This window comes from Camelina sativa, chromosome 18 (assembly GCF_000633955.1).
Source record: "Camelina sativa cultivar DH55 chromosome 18, Cs, whole genome shotgun sequence".
NCBI lineage: Eukaryota > Viridiplantae > Streptophyta > Magnoliopsida > Brassicales > Brassicaceae > Camelina > Camelina sativa.
Window position 1 is genome coordinate 18,599,165 of NC_025702.1, and position 19,841 is coordinate 18,619,005.

The following is a 19,841-nucleotide window of genomic DNA, read 5'->3' on the forward strand; positions in this document are numbered from 1 at the left end:
TATTGATTAAAAAGAATAAAAAGAATTGATCTATTAATTAAATGACTGTTTATTATAACCAAATTATAAACAAATTAAATATAAGAAACTTCATGTTAAGAGTATTGTGAATATAGGAAATTTACAAATGAAAGATGGTAAGAGATATCTACAACCACTCAGAGTTTAGATATCAGAGATGAAAACCAATTTTGTAAGAATACAATTTCTTCTTGGCATCAATATTCATACTAGTAGCTTTGTCATGCTTGACATGTTTCAACAATAATTGACATTATTCCACTACCATCTCATATTTTCATGTCTTCACCACATTAAAGAAAAATGCATCATCGCTACAAAATTTGAATCCTATTTTTTAAAAGAATACCTCAAATCAATTATATTATTTATCTTTAGTTTGGGAATACAACAATCCGAAGATAAAGCGATGAGTACGTTAAGCACTCTTCGTATAATATTAAAAAAAGAAAAACTTCTTCAAGTGTAGTAGACACATGAACCGTAACTTGGGTCGACAAAAACAAAACAGCCCGAACGGTTGAACTTGCAAGAACTATCGACACGACCATGACTTTGATAATAAGCGTTCATGGCATACGACGCATGGTTTAGTAAAGTATTAGGTTCATAGCAACTTCCACCGGGCTGGATCGGACTACAGTCAACATTCTGGCCACCACAAACAAAATCGATATTAGCTTGTAACTGTTCGGCTGTCGCAGTGTACATTGCTATACACCATTGTCTGTTGCTAGTCACGACAGGAATCGCCACAGCAGATAGAAGGAGAAAGAACGTTAACAGCTGCGATGACATTTGGAAAAAAAAAACAAAAAAAAAGATCAAGAATTTTTGTAATGTGTATTATATTTTGTAAGAATGTGATATAATGCTGTGCGTATATCATTTCTGTGTGATTACGAGGTACTTATATAGAGATGCAATGGAGAATTAATCAATGAGTTTATGACGGAAGACAAATTACGGATTTGGAATCACAATGATATGGAAATTACATATGGAGTAAGTTTCCGTTAATGGTACGTTTTTGCAAGTACATGGAAATATATACTAAAGACTTTTCAAGATGGAAAATATACAAAAGACTTTTTCAAACAAGACTGATTCTTCGGAAGAGAGATTCAAAAGGAATTGATATGATTTATTGTAAAAAAAAATTTAAATTCCACCTAAAACTATGAGATTTGGATTAATCAAATCCTCCAGAATCACTAAAAATCATTAAAATCCAAATTCACAAACTGTTTTGAATAACAATATATTTTAAATTTGATTTTTAAATAATCAGTTTAATAACAATGGATTTTAATAAACTTTTTAAAATATATGATTGAATAACATAGAATTTGTAAATTTTACACACGTCAATTAAAATTTTAAGTTGAATACACCTCCTCCAAGATTCAATACACCAATTCTTTATAAATTGTTCCATTTCAAAAATATATATTTTCGATTAAAAATTACCATATCTCGGTTTGTTTAAACATGGAAAACACGAATTCAAATATTATGTTCCAAATTTATAGAGTTTCTATTATTTTTGACTTTTCTTAAGTAGAAGCTGCATGAATCACGATCTCCAAAAAAAGAGAGTAAAAGTAATGAAGATTTTCCGTGCACCAAAATGTCAAAAGATATATAATAACAGAGTGTAATGAGTCTATCATTCAAATTTCATTTCATTTTTGTTTTGAATCATATATAAAATCTTAAAAGATATAGAATAACAGAGTGTAATGAGTCTATCATTAAAATTTCATTTCATTTTTGTTTTTAATCATTTAAGAAATCTGACTTTTTTTAATAGGATCTCATCTTGATAAAATCAAAAACATGAGAGTAAACCGCAGTCATTACTAGTAGCCATGGGTATATTATCTGGACTCAATCCTGAACCTGACCCAAAGTAGATGGTTCGGTTCGGGTATTGTATAGAACCTGATCAGATTAAGTACCTCTGAGATTCGGATACCTGAACCCACCCAAACTAAATGTAAAAATATGCATCTAAAGGGATTTGAACCGAGAACCTTGAGCATTTAAGAGTGCATCTTTAACCATTTCGCCATCTTAGTTTCTCTATCCTAACATGGAACGTTAAAGTATTCTAAAATTTATAAAAAAAAAAATAGTTTTGTTTGTTCATGGGTTTGTTTGAGTTTGGGTATATCCCAATTACCCAAACCCGACCGGGTAATATCCGAACCCGACCCGATAGTATAAAAAACCCGAATGGATTATATATGTATAAACCCAAAAACCAGAACTCAATCAGGTTCGAGAACCCGAATGCCTAGAGCTAATTACTAGTATAAAAGTTCATTGTTTTTCTCCACAACTGGGCTTTTTCACTTAATGTTTGACATCAATAGCCTATCAAATTATAACAACTAATACATATATTATTTTTTTTACAAGGTGGATACATGGATTTCTTTCTTTTTTTTCTTCTTTCACTATGACCTCAAACCCTAGCTAGGTGCCTAGGTTCGTAATGATCTAGGAGAAGCCACGTACGATTAAACCGGAATCTGGGGATTTGAAAATTTCTGGAAGGTTTACGAGTCCTTCTAATCACCGTCGACTATCACCGTAGTTCATACGATTGGGCACTGTCTAGGTGAGGTGACGACGTCGGGTCTTGATATTCTGGTCTAGGCATGATCCAACTATGAGTTGCAAGGGTATCAGAATTTTGTTCTTTTATGAGTTATGAGTTTTGGTGAGTCAGGAAGATTTCTTGATTTTGGGATACAACAGAATAACTTATGTAGATATTAGAGAAGTTTGATGATGCCAGCTTATATAATATTTTATAAATTATTTGGAGCTTCGGCTTTAATTAACAAGTTCCAACACACATATATATATATATATATATATATATATATATATATATATATATACATGCATATGCATGTTAATAAGATACGTAAACGCAAGCACCATGGCTTGGGTCGGTACGAACTTCAGTGCCAGTACCACTGAAAGTGCATTGCTTTTTGGTGCTACCAAGTTCCTGGTAATACGAGTTCATTACATACGACGCGTGGTCTCTTAGTGTATTTGGTTCATAGCAAACTCCACCGGGATTGATCGGTCTACAATCACGGAATCCTCCTGCGTCGCTGCAACACCAGTCTATAGTGTCTTGTAGCTGCTGATCAGTTGCTTTATTATTCGCCACGCACCATACTCCTTTGTTTTCAGCTGCCCGCGAGAGGTTTCTTAGTGCTGAGGTCACGGAGACTGTAGATACGAGGATCAACAAGAGAAGTGCTAATGATAGAGACCTTAATGTTTTTGTTTTTGTGCCCATTATTGGTTTGTAGATGGTCGATCTCGATGATTCAATTGATATTTCTTCACAAGTGATTTATATTGGATATGATAAGAGTTTAAATAATAGTGTTTAATGAATCTATCATTAAATTTTCATTTATTTTTATTTTTGACTCATAAATAAAATCTGAAAAATATGTAAATATAATTTAGTGGATCATTTAAGAAGTTTGATTTTTTTTTTTAATAGGATCCCATCTTGATAAAAGAGAGGCTTTATCACATAGGGCACTATTTGTAAACACTGCAAATTCAAGTACCGAATATCAAAATTCTGTAATATTATGTGCGAGCCATGAGATGAGACAACTTCAGGGTGTTAATTGCAATTTTGAATAAAAAATATATGCGCGTTTTAAACTTAAGAAGTATCAGGTTATTACATGGTAGGTACATAATTTCACTCTAATTCTCACTTGTGTCGCTTTATAAAAAAGGACGAAACTAACCCCCATAAAGCCAAAAACGCGATTGAAAAAGAAAAAATTAAAATTGAAACTTTGATTGTTTCTTCTTATTCTTCTTCTTCGGGTCTTCGTTTTGTTTCTTTACCCTTTTTTTGATTTGATCTTCTCTTCTCGGTTGAAAATTTTAGGGGATTTTTTTTAAAATTGTAATGTGATTTCGAGTAAATCATGAGCAAGCCTGAAGAAATTTCCGACCCGAATCCAACCGGACCGGATCCGAAACAACCGTCTCGATCTTCCTCCGATGAGGTCACCGTCACCGTCGCCGATCGGGATCGTTCTGATCAAAATCAGGTGACTGAGGAGCTAAGTGATCAATTCAGGAATGTGGGTTTGGATGATGATTCTGCGAATGAGCGGAGTGTGCCAATTAGTGGTTATGAGGAGGGTAATGTAGAAACGGAGTCGAGGGCGTTAGGCAGCGATCAGAAGGAGGAGGAAGAAGAAGAAGTTAGGAGCGAGCGTGAGAGTAACGTTGAGAAGAGAATGATTGTGTATCCAGTGAGACCTGATGCAGAGGATTGTTCGTTTTATATGAGAACTGGGAGTTGCAAATATGGATCAAGTTGCAAGTTCAATCACCCTGTTCGAAGGAGACTTCAAGTATTTCTCTTTTACTTGATCATCTTTGCATGTTTATTATATATTCAAATTGTGATAGAAAATTTCAGATTTTGTTTGCTCTCCTGAGATGAAACTGATTCTTAATTGGGGGGCTTTCTCTGTTGAACTTAGGCAAAGGAGAATAATAAGAAATTATGCATGTGGCGTATCATCAGTCTCATGTTTTGTTCATTTGTCTACTTTATTGTTGGACCAAAAGGGGAAAGCTTGATTGTAGGATTGATGTTCTAGTTACTCGATCGGAACCAATTTATGTTCTAGTTTTGATTTGAATTCTCTAGGGAGAGTATAAGAACGAGAAAGGGAAAAGGAGTTAGTTTAAACGAACAATGATCTTCTTATATCCCGTTTTAGCTATTCTAATGTTTTGTTTATTGGAAGATTGGTAGGGAGAAAGTAAGGGAAAGGGAAGAGGATGTGGATAGTCTGAAGTTGATGGAGTGCAAGGTTAAATTTCTTTCCTTTACTCTGTAATGGCGCAGTCTTTTTCTTGTATCCTTTATGGTACTATGCTCACACTTCCTTCAAACATCTTACACTTGTATGCTAGTCGGGTTATGTTATTGTCTTATACTGTGTTTACAAAAGCGTTCTCAGCTAAGAGAATTGTGTATCTGCCAGACAGTGAACAATTGAGTTTTCTGGTGTGGTTATTCTTTTGTACATGGCAAATTCTTTTATGCTTTAGGTGCTCTTGGTTTGTCAAAGGTGGATCATAAGTAGTTGTCTTTTATCTTAAATCCAAATTAATGTATGATCATGGTTTATGGAAATAGTATATCAGTATCTCAATTTCTATGGGAAGTGCACTCTTTAACCTCTCTTGATTGTGTTTTTTCGATCCTTGTATTCCCCTTTTTTACTTTTTAAATTCTGTCTTCTGATATCCTACATATGCCCCTTAATTCCGAGGTTTGCAGTACTACTTCAGGACTGGAGGGTGCAAATATGGAGAGTCTTGCAGATTCAGCCACATGAAAGAACAGACTTCTCTGGCCTCACGACCAGAGCTTAACTTCCTTGGCCTTCCTATCCGATCGGTATTCCATTAATTAGTTTAGACGTTCTAGAATTCTGTTTACAACAGCTTTACGGATAAGCTATAATAGTGTAAGCTATTGACAGGGAGAGAAAGAGTGTCCTTTCTACATGCGCAATGGCTCCTGCAAGTTTGGATCTGACTGCAAATTTAACCATCCTGATCCTACTGCAATTGGAGGAGTTGATTCTCCCATGTTCCGTGGTAATAACGGTGGATCCGTTGGATCATTTTCCCCGAAGGCCCCACTACCCCAAGTCAGTTCAACTTCTTGGTCTTCATCGAGACATATGAACGGTACTGGTACTGCTCCTTTTATTCCAGCCATGTTCCCTCAAAATCGTGGAGTTTCTTCACCTCAAGCTTCAGAGTGGAATGGGTATCAGGTAGTTAACACCAGCTCTGCCTTTGCATTACTTATTTCAATGCATTTTTTCGCTTTATGTTGATAAACAACTATAGTACTTTACTTTTAAAGTTAATAATTTTTATCTGTGTAGGCGTCTTCTCCCTATCCACCAGAAAGGAGTGTGCTTCCTCCATCCACATACTCGATGAACAATTCAATAGCTGAAACAGGTTCATTCTCTCAATACCAACAGCAGAACTCTGTTGAAGAATTCCCAGAACGTCCGGATCAACCAGAGTGCACTTATTATCTTAAAACTGGGGACTGTAAGTTCAAATATAAATGCAAATACCATCATCCAAAAAATAGGTTGCCGAAGCAAGCTCCATCCTCTTTCAATGACAAGGGCTTGCCTCTAAGACCTGTGAGTTTTTTTTCTTCCGTCCATGCTGTTCATGTATGCTAATATTAGGAAGCCACTGAGAAATTTTGTTCGTAAAATAGAATTTCTTCCCTCCTTGCTGACGCTACATAACATGATCTTTCTGGTGAAGTTGTTTCAAGACAAGCGTTATGATCAATCACTCACTTCAGTTATTCACACTCTAAACCCTTTTTCCTTTATTTCTTTATACTTTCAGGATCAGAGCATGTGCACACACTACAGCCGATATGGTATATGCAAATTTGGTCCAGCTTGTAGATTTGATCATTCCATACCGCCTACATTCTCGTCTAGCAGCTCCCTAACCGTAGAAGGTCCTCAAGCGGGCGCCAATGGAAATGAAGATGACAGCTGGCATTAACATCACATGAACAGAAGCCTGCGTAGGGGAGATACTTTTTTCTTTACCATCATAGGCTTTCCAGTTCTTAGGATCAATTTCTTCTTTTGGGTTTGGAGTTTATGAGAAACATTTAGGTAAATTATAGTCTCCAAACTATATCTATCTGTGGCAAATCAATGCTTGTTTACAGGATTCTCACCGAATAATTTTTGTTCTCTCCGTCTCTTTAACTGTAACTATCTACTCTTTCACTCTAAGGTTCAGTCTAATGGAAGCATGACCTGTTAATGTTATATGTTTTGTACTTCTTACGTGATGTTGATGCCTCTCCTCTGAAGTAATTTTGCCTGGTTTTGTTCATATCTAAATCTCAGAAATCTTGCTAGAATGGAGAACCAAACAACTACATTATATTTTACTTAGATTGCTATGTCTGCTTCTATGTCAGGACACATGTTTCTGCTATGATTGTTTGGTGCAGTGTCTTTAGCCTCTTAATAATTGTGATCCCAGTTTTCAGAGATTTTGTTTTCAGCATCTTTTTGACTGCAGAGGTGTCAGCTCTGAAACCGCAATCTAACCTTATAGAGTTAAGCTTGCGACCTCCTCTCATAAAACTTGAATGTTAATTTTGTTAGGGTCAGGGGAAATTGAATCTATTGGAAGGCTGTACAGATGGCTTATTACAATCTTGTTTCATTGGTATGAAGAATATCATTATATGTCTGAGAAGGACTATTGTCTCAAAATCTTATTTCCATCAGAAACGAAGTTTTTAGATGGAGTCAGAAGATACAATTTATATCCATTGTGGGGACAAATGTTGGCAAGGCAAATTAAAAAGAAAGGAACAAAAAAGTATACTGAACAAGTATAATATTAATATCAGCAGAAGACAGAAGAAGAAAGCTGAGATGTAAATGGTCTTTAACCCTTTTGTTTCACTTTGTTTGAGATCATCTCTCTGCTAACTTGTTCAGCTTAGCTACGCCTTCTCGGATTCTTCAGAAGATGGCTGGATTTAACGGAAGCAAAACCATTTATTCTGCGCAGAAAACATACATCAGGTAAGCAATCTGAGTTCTTTTGGAAATAGAAACATAAAAGTTTACAATGTGAAGAGGAAAAAGTAAACTACCTTAGCTTTTGGGTTTTGGGAATCATTGTGATTGTTTTGATCAGAGTTTTGGTTTCTCTGAGGTGTAGCCATACTGTTAGGGCCAGCGCCGGATGCTTTCTTGGTCTTCTTCTCGTCACTAGCTTTGCTGAAAATGACTGTGAATCCTTCTGCTGATGCGGGATTGTTCACATCCCATTCACCAAACTTTGGCAATGGCTTCCCTTTATTCTCCTGCACCACGCAAGAACAGAGTATATATTCACTAGAGATAAAGAAAAGCTAGAGACTTTATAGGAGAATGATCATCATATATGATGCACAAAAAAAGAGAGATCATTGTTGTTTTTACCGTCGCCATTGTTGAGATAAAAAAAACAAGGAGGAAAATATCAAGATCTAGAGACGACAGAGATAGAAATGTGGGAGTAGAGAAAAGGGAAATGAAGTTGTAATATATATAGAGAGAGAGAGAGGAAGGGAGAAACATAAGAGGGGAACACGTCGTCGTCGTCTCGTCGTTGACAACAGCATTAACCAAATCAAACCTTTTTATTAATTTATACATTACATATCCTCTTCTTTCCCGCGTAATTTACCTCAACCGTACTACCTAAATAAATTATCTTCAAACAAATCTTTTAAAAAGTGTCAACAAGCATCCCTACACAACACATCAATCAATACAATAAAAGTTGGATGTGTTTCTCCCCAGTGTTGACACTTTTTGGTTAAAGGAGGAATTGACACATCAGTTAAAATAGTTAGCCAATTAAATTATAAGGATTAATACAGCTCAATATTTTTGTCCAATAATAATCTTTCTCCATTCCACATCATTCATTCTGCTTTCTGTTAAAGGCTCAGTCCAATTACAATAGTGTCCAAGAAAAAAACTGTAAAAGAACTCAAATTAACATGTGTATGATAACTGAGGAAGTTGACGAGCAATGCACACTCAACACCAGAGGAAAGAAAAAAAAACATTGAAACCCTAATTGGAGGTCATCCAAAGAAAAGAACAATAGTCTCAAACCATTCTTGAAACAAGTGAAGGCTGCAAGTCTCTCATATTTGATGCTATGTTTCAGATTTGGCTGCCAAATTGAACTTTAATATTCCACTCTTTTTTTTTGTGTAGAAATTTCCGGTCTTTTCTTAATTCTAAAACGCAAAGGAATATTTAGATTAGAGGAAGCTCCCAAAAAATCCAACGAGTCAACGACGATCCAACTTAGTCCCATAGTCCACTAACGAAGTGTGTGTTCAACTCATTAGACGAGATCTGATCCTTGTCGCCATCAGAACATCGGTGGAGAAAATTCTTGAGATTTGAATGCTAGATTCTGCAGCATAGTGCTGCTTTTTCTAGAAAAACAAAACTATAAAAACATGTTTTACCATAATTTTCCTATAAATTATGATTTTAAAAAATACAAAACAAAAAAAAGTTATTAAAAAAATTTATAAAAATAAACCCGCAGAGTAGCGCGGGTACTAACCTAGTACATAATAACGTGCGTTGAAACAATACCAATATAAACGTGGTATTATTTGAGAAAGTCTTTTTAAGCTGATTTGCTAATGGTTTAGCTAAGAAGGTCCATATCTTTTCCCATTTTTTTAGAAGGCAAAATTGTTTTTGATATATTGTCAAGAAATGTTTGGTGAATATTAGTAAAATGTAAACGTGGTATTATTGAGAAAGATGAGAGGGAAAAAAAGAGTACTTTATCAATAATTAATTAATTCTGTAGAAGTTAACAAAAGATTGATGAAATGCAGACTTTGTGATTTAAATCAACGAAAATGCTAACTTCAAGATTTTAACGACATTTTTCCCAAAAAAAAGAAGTATTTTATCAGTAATTAATTCTGTAGTTTTACATTAGGAGGACTCTTGGATTAAAAAAAAAAAAGACGAAAGAAGAGGCGTAGTGAGAGCCCAAGAGCGTGTTGTTGGGCTTGGGCCTGGTAGAGTGTCTCGAAATCTCTGTGTTTGGATGCATTGATCTCTCTCCATTACCAAAGGAACAACACAAAATCGAAATATTTGGAGAGAGAGAGAGAGAGATTTTATTAATTTCCCGGCACATCAAAAAAACTTTATCGCTACTAAGTTCGATGGGAAGACTTTGGGAATCATTCCCCGTGACTCTTCTACTCTCTACTCTTCTTCTTCTTCTTCACCAATCACTCGCTCAGGTATTTGAAGATCTCACCTGATTCTATCATTATCTTTTATTCATTGATTCAGCGATTTTTCCAGTCTTTTTAACGCTTCTTCTGATCTCTTATTTGTAGGGATTCGAAGAATCTGAATCTAATAGGTCAGTCTCTCTCACAAATCCCACTCGATTCAACTCTTGTCTCTGTTACTTTATAAAAAAAAAACAGAAACTTTCAACTACTCTTGCTGTTGATTAGGTTTGTGTAAGATTTATTTTGCAGCTGCTAATAATATTGTTATGTCTTGTAATGGAATGATAGATTGGTTAACGAAGAAGTTGCTCCAGAAATACATTGTTCCCGAGAAAGAAGTCGAGCTGCTTGGCAGATTATTCAAGATGTAATTTAGACTTTTCACAAAATATTTTTGAGTTTTGGTTGAATCTTTTCTCCTTAGTTTCTATAGTTTGGTTGTTCTTTTTGATTGCAGTATTTGACTCCGTTTGTGGAACGGGAAAGATATCAAATTCCAAAGACATGTAGGCTACATCCTGATAATGATTTATACAGAGATCAGGAACTGCACAAGATTCATGTCGATATCTTCGAATGGAAATGTGGTTACTGCAAGAAAAGTTTCAATGAAGAGAAGTTCATTGACAAGCATTTTGCCACTAGACATTATAATCTTTTGAATACGGTTTGTCGATTTTGTTTACCTTTGGTCTGGCTTATGTGTTTTCAAAGGCACTCGCTTTTGAGACTGATTTACTAGATTACTTATTTGAATGTTTCAGACTGATACAAAGTGTTTGGCCGACCTGTGTGGTGCATTGCATTGTGACTTTGTATCGAGCTCTAAGAAACCCAAGACCAAGTGCAACCCTGCAGCTGTTGCCAAAAACCGTCATCTCTGCGAGGTTGCGTTCTTGGGCTCTCCTTCAATATTCTTTGCTTTTTCTGCTCTGGATCCATCCATGACATCTTGATACTCTACTTTGATACTAAATATACTTGTCTCTTCCCTCTTTTGTTTATCTAGAGCGTTGCCAATAATTGTTTCCCAGTCAGTCAAGGGTCCTCAGCTAGCCGTCTTCATGGTACGTTTCCTTCCTTACTGTGAGGCCTTCCAAGTGAATCTTTACTTATTGAATACTATATGTTACTCAAATAAGTTCTTTGAAGTGTGCCCCAAATCACCCTCTTTGGTTTTGATTTTCCATGATTGAAGAACACTTTTTGCGCCAATTCTGTGATGCTCATACATGCACTGGAAAAGATAAACCGTTTCCTAGAGGAGGCAAGGTAAGATCTGTTAAACCGATGAAGTCACTTATGTGTGCTTAACGAGCTTTTTAGTGATTTCTTAAAGCAAATCTGTTTTAATTTTTGCTTCTTTTGCCATACTTGACCAGTAAAATAATTATATTAGTTTACCAATAACATCTGAGTATGCTAATGCGTGCAGAAGAGATCAGGTGTCTTCTACCTCGCCATTTCAATTCTGACTTTGATGCTTCTCCCACTCTTTTATCTTCTAGTCTTCTTACATCAAAGGTACCCGTATCATGTTACTTGTTTTTATTTTCCATCATTGCTCTGTTCTTCAGAAGTCTTTGCTCACTTTGTTGTTTCTATTGTCTTTAACAGAGAAAAGAGAAGCGGAACACAAGAGTTGCGTCGGATTATAAGAAGTGGAAAGAAACCAAAACCATCATAAGATTGGTAATCCACTCAAACATTGGCTTATTACATATGTCATTCTCTAGACATCCTGAGAACCTTGCTGAGCTAAAGTCTACTATTTCTCTTTCTGTAACATTGGCTTAGCATATCGAATCATTTTAAGTTCCCAAAGTCTACTCTTTCTCTTTCTTTAACATTGGCTTAGCAGATCGAATTATGTATTTTCAGTTCCTAAAGTCTACTCTTTCTCTTTCTTTACCATTTTGTCAGGTGAGCTTCAGACTGCTCATGGGAGAGCAAAAAAGGTGTTCAAATTCGATATTGGTTTTGGTGAATGGTGACTCACAAATCTTCCACATTACTTCTCCATTTCAAGCCAAATACTTGCGGGTTCCCAAAAGAGAGTGTTTATTTGTGGTTATGAAGTTAGTTGCTATGGATATCAGATGGATTACATAGACAAATGATTTCTCTGTAAGCTTGTAGAAACAGATGTAGGATAAGTGATTAAATCCTCTGTAATTTTACCGAATCTTCATACATATCAATGAAAACATCCAATTTGAAACCCAATCTATAATAATAAGGATGTATAAAAACAACCTTTCTTTGTTAGTAGCTTCAAAGTTTAAGGAGCTACCACGCCAAATGCTAGAGATATCAACTCATTAGAGAGAAGGAAACCATCTGGATCTTTAAGCCTAAGGTACCTCACATGATCCTCAATCTTCACCTCATCATTTGAACCTAAGGTTTTGACTTCATCACTCGTGACTTCTCTTCTCATATCATCCAAACAAACAATGTGCCCACTCTCCACATAAGGCTCATACACTTTACAGATCGAGTTCACCACCTCACTGCCAAAAGCTTCTCCAAACTCCTTAAGATCAAGCCCCTTAGATGTTCTGAAAGATAGCATTACGATGTCTGTCGCAACATCCTTGAGATCAACATCACCGTTTCCACACCAGTTTGCTGCACCATTCTCCAAGTCAGCCACGTAGTTTGTGTATTCCTTAAGCCTCTTTGGCCTCGAAAACCTCAACCCTCCAACATAACTCGCTGAACCTAAACCGAAAGCATAGAACGGTTTGTTCTTCCAGTATATTAAGTTGTGTTTGCACTTGAAATCACCTTTTGAGTAACTGCTGACTTCATAATGCTCATAACCTGCACCACGAAGCATTGATGATGCCGTCTTATAAAACTCTGCAGATTGTGTTTCTGAAGGAAGAGGGGATTGTCCTGGAGTGTACCTAGACAAGTTCATGAAACCCAATTGGTCTCTGTTAAGATTACAATCAAAATCTAAAGCATCAGTAAGCATAATTTGGATTAAACACTTACAAATTTCCAAACTTTGTGCCTTGTTCCACTTGGAGATCATATACAGAAACATGATTGGGCTGTGAATCAATAGCTAATCTCAAACTCTCTTCCCACATCCCCAACGTCTGGTGAGGCAGAGAAGATATAAGATCCATACTCCAATTCTCAACTCCACACTCTTTAACAAACTCTATTGCCTCGTACACTTGAGAGACACCATGAGCTCTCCCACAAGCTTTCAAAAGCTCATCTTGAAATGCTTGAACTCCTAAAGACACTCTGTTAACTCCTAACTCCATCAACTCCTTCAGTTTCCCACCATCAAACGTGCCTGGATCCATCTCCATTGATATCTCAGCATCTGGACTCAACCCGAAATTCAAACTCAATGTATCCAGAACCAAAGAAACAAGCTTGGGAGGAACAAGAGAAGGCGTCCCACCTCCGAAAAACACAGTCTCTAGATTCGGGTTAGCATCAAAATCCGTTCTTGTCGCTTTAATCTCTCTAACGAGGAGATTCACATAGTTTGTGATACGTGGGTCATCTTCTTTTCCTTGCTCGTAGACATTAGAAGAAGAGCCTAGAGCTAAGATTGGGAAGTCGCAATAATGGCAGCGTTTACGACAAAACGGAAGATGAACGTAGGCAGAGGTTGGTGGACCTTGGTGTAAAGTGGTAAGATTGGTTGACGCATTTCGTCGAACACTTGGTGTAGTAGTATCATCTTGAACAACAACCTTATTAAAAGCTTGAAAAATAAACCTCGATGTCTTGGGTTTACCTCTAAACGATGAAAAAATCGGAGAAATCGTCGTTTTCAACATAATTTACCAAAACAAACCAGAGAACAAAAACAAAGAGATACAGAGAAGAGAGAAGCTTCAAAGATCAAAGTTCACTGGTCTCGTTTATATATACTTAGAACGTCGTCGTTTTAGTCTGAAACCAAATTAGTACACTCACTTAAGACTTAAACCACTCTGCTTTAGTAAACTAATTACTACAATTTAACATAAGAATGAAAGGAGTAATTCACTTTATTCAGACAAGGGGAAAAAAAAAATGGCGCTAGAATCGATAGCTTCTATCTCCGACCTCCTCTCGTCTCTTCTCTCGTCGAAACCACCACCGTCTCCGTTGAGTCTAAAACCTATTATCGCGCTTCTTCCGTCTTCCGTGTCCGCGAGATCATCATCATTGCAGTGCTCGTCGATGACGACGAGGGTTTTAACGGCCGGTAACGATGACGTCAGCAACCGCGTGGCGTACCCTTCGCTGGCGAACGCGAATCTCGTTTTCTTCAAGTCCGGCTACTACAATGTCGAGGTGGTGCCTAAAGAAGGCGAATCGGAGGAGCAGCTGGTGAACGATTTCAAGAGGTCGTGTTTCAGAGCCGGTGTGTTGCAGGAATCTCGAAGACGACGGTTCTTCGAGAGCTCTCAGGAGAAGAAGAAGCGTAAGACTAAAGAAGCTGCTAAGAAGTATCGGAAAAGGTCAGTTTTTTTTTTCTTTCTCCGAACACAATTGAAGAAGAAGTTTGAGTCAATAGATTTTGATTTGACAGGAGACCAATTCCTAAACCAAAGCCACAATCAACTTCAGAAACTCACAAGAGCAGGAATGTATCCAGAGAAGATGATGAAGACGATCACTGGGAACTTCCTCCTGAGGATATTGAGATTCCATATACCAACCGGTCTTAGAAGTAGTACAGTGATGTGAACAACCTTATGCACTATTGTAAAGCAACTCTCTTGTCTTGTAGGTCTGCACATCCCTTCTTTTGATGTTCTTAGTAAATTGCTCAGTGTAGGAGTGAAGATGAATGATTTTGGAGATGTTTCTGTAACGTTGAACTAAATGCAGATGAATCTATAACTCGAGATAACAGAGAATCAAATGCTTATAAATCTATAACTCAACTGGATTACATAAGTGATCACTTAAGATAAGCCATAAACTGGCAGTTATTACATTGCCGCCAAAATCAAGAACAAAAAGACCAAAGCTCATTCTCAGTGACAAGAAAGGAGTAAAAGAAATTTTAGACCATTATAATTGAATCTGTTTTCCCAATGATTCACTCCCTTAGCCATGAAGCTAGAGCTGAATCCCACTCGCATAGCTCGCCTTCTTTGAACCACAGAGCTACACCAAAGCCACAAGAGCCAAAAAATGTCAGGAGATGAAAACCACGAGTTTAGCAAAGAAAGGAATGAGAATACTTAGCCAAACTAAGACAATCGTTCTACCATCGTTCTTCATAGTTATATACACATTTAGCGAATCTAAACACAATGTGTAGTGAAGTATTATCTAATTGTGCTATGTGTTCAGTTTATTTGAAGAACGAATATGGACCACGTTGGTTTGCATACTAAACCAAATTCTATTAAAGCCACTAAATTAGCGTACTCAATGTCTCAATGATGAAAGATGGGTGATCGATGTTTAAGAAACAAGAAATCTCACCAATCTCACGCTTGCCGTTATCAGGACTGTCACTACCATGCACTATGTTCCTGCAAATTGCATAATGTAATATATACACCATGAGAATCATCTTAAGTGCTTACTACTTTCAACAATTTTTAAAGATAAATAAGAGTCCAACCTTCCAGTTTGTACAGCAAGATCTCCCCTTATAGTACCAGGTTCAGCTTGGAGAGGATCTGTTTTCCCTATCAGCTTCCTGGCTGAAGCAACAACACCAACACCTTCCCAAGCCTTTACAAGGTTTAAAACATCTCAAGCAATTAAATAATCTAATTGAAAATCCGAGAAAAAAAAATCAAATAGGAGTATATTGATAAGCCGTACCATACACACAACTGGGCCTGAAGTTATGTACTCAATAAGGCTAGGAAAGAACGATTTAGCACTAAGATCCTTGTAATGTTCCTGCCAACATAAGATTATTCTGTCAATCAAATTAAATTGTAAGTCTTGATCTAGTCAAATCACCTAGAGAAGCATCTAGTAACCTCGTTGAACTACTGATGTCATGATCAATTACATAAGTGAGTAATGAGAGTATCAAACCTCAGCCAATTCTTTTGGGGACTGAAACATCTTAAGTCCAATTAGTTTAAATCCCTTCTTCTCAAAACGAGAGATGATTTCTCCAACCTAAGAACATCAATACAGAACTGTAAGCCTAAAATACCTATCACATTCAAACTCTCCATACAGAATTTGCCTAAAAAAAACGCGAAGCAAAATAGCTTACAAGGCCTCGTTGTATACCATCAGGTTTAACCATGATATAAGTCTCCTCAACTTCCTGCTGAAACAATACAGAACAACGACGTAATAAGCATCACAATCCCAGTAAATTGCAATGAGATTCATCAAATTTGAATCCTAAGTTCCTGATTTCGTAGTTCAAAAATCATTACACGGGTGAATTTGAATACAAATACACACCTAAACACAAAAACTAAAAATACTTAGAAGTAGTTTGAATTAGTCAATGTAAAGCGCTACCATAGAAGCGACAAGGTGAGGGAGGAAGATTCCGGAGTCGGCGGAGCTGGAAGCGCGAAGACGGCGGCGAGACGATGAATCGCGTGAGAAGAGACGGAACTGAGGACGAAATGCGGCTAGCTCAGTGCGTAGGTTAACAACCTTGGCCGGAGAGCAGTGTGGATTGAGACTTGCCGTGTTTCTCGCCGGCGGCGAAGAAGACAACGACGACGAAGCGACACAGAGAGTCCATTTACTTACCACAGCAGCGACTCCCACCATTTTCTCGCTCGCTTTGTTTCAGCTTCTCTCGCTGCCCTTTGCTTCATCTAATAAGAAGATCGACTAAAATGACATACTTACCCTTTATCCAGAATCGTAGAGGATTTTGGGTTCAGTTGATCAATCAAAAAGTATAGGGGCCAGAAAATAAATGTGACTAAACAAAGAGAAGAGAGAGTCTCGTTTTAATAATGGAAACGGTATTTTCATGTACAATTGCTTCTAAAGAGTTAATAACTTTACACATCTCTAAATCACAATTTGCTGCTTTAATATCAAACTCAGCTTTTCGCCATCATCTTTCTTACAGCAAAATTGGTTTTTTTTTTTCTTTCTATGTTGTTCTTCATCAATTAAGGCCTTGAATGTTTACTAGATTTTAAGTAGTTTTTGGATTCTGATTCTTTGAAAATCTATTTTTTTACCACTCAAGATTTTCAAAAAATAGATTCCCTTGAATTTAGAGAAACTTGTTTTTGGGTGGTTTCTTGCAATTTCAAAGAAAAACTAACAACCATAATTTGTGGTTTTTGTAAAAAATAATTATTTTCAACGAGAACATTTTTAATTTTTGAATTTTTGATTTTTTATTTATTAATTTCAAATTCAATAGCAAAAACTAAAAATTAAGAAATCAGAAACCAAAATTCAAAATCTAAAATCTAAAAACCAAAAACCATCTAAAAACTAATTACCATTCATGGCCTAAGAATCATTGTCAACAGAGTCACGTTGAAAAATAGGCAAAACAGACTCATCTTCTGTCTTGTATAGTGATGTCAATACGAAGAGTCTTCTAAGATGTCTGTGGCTTTCCCTTTCTTTTGCTTGCTTTTAGCCCATTTCACCACGCCACATCACATATGATATATAAAGGATTCAACGCGCAACATCCCCTTCCCCACTTTTTTTATTTTCTTCTTGTTGCTTTTAACAAGACCCGATCAAAAGAATTATCAGTCAATTTCTACGTCCACATCTTCTGTTTCTTCCTCTTCCTTGTCCACAAGGTCAGTTTCTTTCTCTGCTGCCTTGTCGACAACATCAGTTTCCTGCTCTCCGACAAGGTCAGTTTCATCATCCTCCCCATTGTCGACAACTTCAGTTTCTTTCCGTCCCTTCTCCACAACTTCATTTCCTTGCACTCCCGTGTCAACATCTTCATTTTCTTCAATCCCCTTTTCTATAACTTCGCTTTTCTGCTCTCCCATGTCGACAACTTCAGTTTCTTGATCTTCCTTTCCAGTAACTCTGCTTTCTTGCTCTGGCGCATTCGCCACTTGTTCTCTTTCATTTTGGTTGATGGGGTTTTCATATTCTTCATTCTCATTATCTGTCTTCTGGCTTCCCAGTTCTTCATTTCCACTAACGAGTTGGTCCTCAACCTCTCCTCTGTGGGAACTAAGTATTTGTCCTTCTTTTCTGTCAAGCCGAAGTTCTTTTTCTACTCCCTTGTCAACAACTTCATTTTCTTGTTCTCCCATCTCGACAACTTTAGTTTCTCGATCTCCCTTGTCATCAACTCTACTTTCTTGCTCTAGCACATTCTCCACTAATTCTTCTTTCTCGCTATGATTGATGAATTTTTCCTCTTTTTGGTTACCATAATCTTGTACCTTTTCGCTTACCGATTCTTCATTTCCGCTAACGAGTTGGTCCACTCCCTCTTTTCTGTCAGGACTTAGTGTGCGTCCTTGACTTCTTTCAAAAGAATGTTCTTCTTCCACTCCCATGTCAACAACTTCGTTTTTCTGCTCTCTCATGTCGACATCGTCAGTTTCTTGCTCTTCCTTGTCAACGACTCTACTTTCTTGTTCTGGCACATTCCCCACTTGATCTTCTCTTTCATTTGGGTTGATGGGTTTTTCATCTTCTTGGCCCTTATTATCATGTACCTTTTCGCTTACCGGTTCTTCATTTCCGCTAACAAGTTGGTCCTCTCTCTCTACTCTGTGAGGACTAAGTTCCTGTTTTTCACTTCTGTCAGTGAGATGGTCTTCTACTTCTCTTTGGCTAAAGTGTGGCGGGTCTTCTTCTTCATCCTCATCCTCATCCATTTTCATATACAAACCTAGATGTGCCAATGGATTACTGCCTTCAATCTTGAAACTACCCAACATATCCTCACTACACTTGGGACTCATCTCGTCCATGGAAGTCGGTAATTGATCACCCTCGGAACCTGTAGCTCTAAACATCTGGAGGTCTTCCATAAACCGTATACCTTCGTTTATCTCCACTGTCTTTTCCATCTGCAACCAACCAGTAAAATCATTTATCAATATCATCATTCTATACCTTTTGTAATAATGATAGAAGAGAAACTTGAAAAGATAGGACGCTGAATAATAGAAGAGAAACTTGAAAAGTCTTTTATACCTTTTGTAAAGCTTGACGTGCAGCTTCTCTTTCTTGCTCTCTTTCCCTCCTCACTTTTTCTGCAGCTTCTGCTTTGGCTTTTCTCCTAACCTCCTCAGCTGCTTTGGCCTCGGCTTGTAACCGTACTTTTTCTAATCAAGACAAAATCGCAAGAATTAACAAGCAATTTGGTTAGAAATTATGAGGTACATGACCACACTTGATGCAAAAATTCAACCTTCTCTTAGCCTTTTTTCAAACTTTTCTCTTTCTATCCTCAATTTTTCAGGATCACCTTTTTCACCCTGAAATTTGATGCATCAAAATTTTTTATTAAGCCCTTCCACATTACGAAGAGCTATTTCGTCATAGTAGATCAGGCACTTAAAATTTAACCTTGGTAAGAGCCTTCTCTCGAGCTTTCATAATGGTATCAGCAAAACGATTCTTCAACAAAGCTTGGCGGTAGCGCTTATCTGGAGAAATTTGCCTCTCAGGTGGAGCTGTTTCCTCTATAATACCAAAGCACGACAGGAAAAATCATGATCTGTAAATAAACAGCCTTTACCATCTCCAACTTCCTTAACTTTCATTTCTTACCATCTGGAACAACTAGCGCATCCATGGCGGTCGACTTTTCCCCACCAGCATGCCCAAGTTGACCCAATTCATTCAAAGAATCTACAGAGAATAAAGAATGAAATTCGGGAAGACTTATCTATCCGAGCATTCTAACTTGCATACATCAATTGGATAGAAACTAACCATTTACAACTATCTTCTCACTGTTGCA

The 19,841-nt window shown here is 37.0% G+C and overlaps 9 protein-coding genes across 12 annotated transcripts in view; 3 read left to right on the forward strand and 6 right to left on the reverse strand.

The window, feature by feature from the left end:
- On the reverse strand, nucleotides 376-883 carry LOC104762463 (major pollen allergen Ole e 10-like). The gene has a single exon (XM_010485747.1). It carries the CDS (start codon nucleotides 817-819, stop codon nucleotides 481-483), a length of 339 nt encoding a protein of 112 aa, XP_010484049.1. The 5' UTR covers nucleotides 820-883; the 3' UTR covers nucleotides 376-480.
- Nucleotides 2,919-3,384, reverse strand: LOC104762464 (major pollen allergen Ole e 10-like). Its single transcript, XM_010485748.2, has one exon. The coding sequence runs from the start codon at nucleotides 3,344-3,346 to the stop codon at nucleotides 2,948-2,950; it is 399 nt and encodes a 132-aa protein (XP_010484050.1). The 5' UTR covers nucleotides 3,347-3,384; the 3' UTR covers nucleotides 2,919-2,947.
- Nucleotides 3,865-6,931, forward strand: LOC104762465 (zinc finger CCCH domain-containing protein 67-like). The gene is made up of 6 exons (XM_010485749.2): nucleotides 3,865-4,439; nucleotides 4,842-4,907; nucleotides 5,381-5,500; nucleotides 5,586-5,885; nucleotides 6,000-6,272; nucleotides 6,490-6,931. The coding sequence occupies exons 1-6, from the start codon at nucleotides 4,005-4,007 to the stop codon at nucleotides 6,652-6,654; spliced, it is 1,359 nt and encodes a 452-aa protein (XP_010484051.1). The 5' UTR covers nucleotides 3,865-4,004; the 3' UTR covers nucleotides 6,655-6,931.
- On the reverse strand, nucleotides 7,357-8,167 carry LOC104762466 (RPM1-interacting protein 4-like). Its single transcript, XM_010485750.2, has 3 exons — nucleotides 8,106-8,167; nucleotides 7,775-7,987; nucleotides 7,357-7,681 (listed from the first exon to the last, which is right to left on the reverse strand). Exons 1-3 carry the CDS (start codon nucleotides 8,112-8,114, stop codon nucleotides 7,658-7,660), a joined length of 246 nt encoding a protein of 81 aa, XP_010484052.1. The 5' UTR covers nucleotides 8,115-8,167; the 3' UTR covers nucleotides 7,357-7,657.
- LOC104762470 lies at nucleotides 9,790-12,178 on the forward strand. Its single transcript, XM_010485752.2, has 10 exons — nucleotides 9,790-9,958; nucleotides 10,058-10,083; nucleotides 10,244-10,322; nucleotides 10,413-10,622; nucleotides 10,720-10,842; nucleotides 10,965-11,022; nucleotides 11,154-11,227; nucleotides 11,391-11,479; nucleotides 11,573-11,647; nucleotides 11,879-12,178. The coding sequence occupies exons 1-9, from the start codon at nucleotides 9,878-9,880 to the stop codon at nucleotides 11,640-11,642; spliced, it is 810 nt and encodes a 269-aa protein (XP_010484054.1). The 5' UTR covers nucleotides 9,790-9,877; the 3' UTR covers nucleotides 11,643-11,647; nucleotides 11,879-12,178.
- On the reverse strand, nucleotides 12,058-13,839 carry LOC104762467 (oxygen-independent coproporphyrinogen-III oxidase-like protein sll1917). Its single transcript, XM_010485751.2, has 2 exons — nucleotides 12,959-13,839; nucleotides 12,058-12,867 (listed from the first exon to the last, which is right to left on the reverse strand). Exons 1-2 carry the CDS (start codon nucleotides 13,765-13,767, stop codon nucleotides 12,237-12,239), a joined length of 1,440 nt encoding a protein of 479 aa, XP_010484053.1. The 5' UTR covers nucleotides 13,768-13,839; the 3' UTR covers nucleotides 12,058-12,236.
- LOC104762471 lies at nucleotides 13,932-14,779 on the forward strand. The gene is made up of 2 exons (XM_010485753.2): nucleotides 13,932-14,436; nucleotides 14,508-14,779. Exons 1-2 carry the CDS (start codon nucleotides 14,006-14,008, stop codon nucleotides 14,644-14,646), a joined length of 570 nt encoding a protein of 189 aa, XP_010484055.1. The 5' UTR covers nucleotides 13,932-14,005; the 3' UTR covers nucleotides 14,647-14,779.
- LOC104726939 (nucleoside diphosphate kinase II, chloroplastic) lies at nucleotides 14,829-16,755 on the reverse strand. Of its 2 annotated transcripts, none has more exons than XM_010485754.1 (7): nucleotides 16,430-16,755; nucleotides 16,173-16,229; nucleotides 15,986-16,072; nucleotides 15,764-15,844; nucleotides 15,558-15,670; nucleotides 15,416-15,465; nucleotides 14,829-15,091 (listed from the first exon to the last, which is right to left on the reverse strand). In XM_010485754.1, the coding sequence occupies exons 1-7, from the start codon at nucleotides 16,688-16,690 to the stop codon at nucleotides 15,024-15,026; spliced, it is 717 nt and encodes a 238-aa protein (XP_010484056.1). In that variant the 5' UTR covers nucleotides 16,691-16,755; the 3' UTR covers nucleotides 14,829-15,023. The 2 variants fall into 2 exon arrangements, with proteins under 2 accessions (XP_010484056.1, XP_010484058.1); XM_010485756.2 differs by having other exon boundaries at nucleotides 16,173-16,226; nucleotides 16,430-16,734.
- LOC104762473 (transcription factor GTE10-like) overlaps nucleotides 17,369-19,841 on the reverse strand; it is an 11,863-nt gene continuing 9,390 nt past the window's right edge. For 2 of the 3 annotated variants that reach the window (XM_010485758.2, XM_010485757.2), the window contains 5 exons: nucleotides 19,649-19,729; nucleotides 19,445-19,560; nucleotides 19,287-19,353; nucleotides 19,070-19,200; nucleotides 17,369-18,942 (listed from right to left, as the gene is read on the reverse strand). In XM_010485758.2, coding sequence (XP_010484060.1) covers nucleotides 17,647-18,942; nucleotides 19,070-19,200; nucleotides 19,287-19,353; nucleotides 19,445-19,560; nucleotides 19,649-19,729 — 1,691 coding nt within the window. In that variant the 3' untranslated portion in view covers nucleotides 17,369-17,646. The remainder of the gene's footprint in view (nucleotides 18,943-19,069; nucleotides 19,201-19,286; nucleotides 19,354-19,444; nucleotides 19,561-19,648; nucleotides 19,730-19,841) is intronic. The other variant, XM_010485759.2, reaches the window with a different exon arrangement.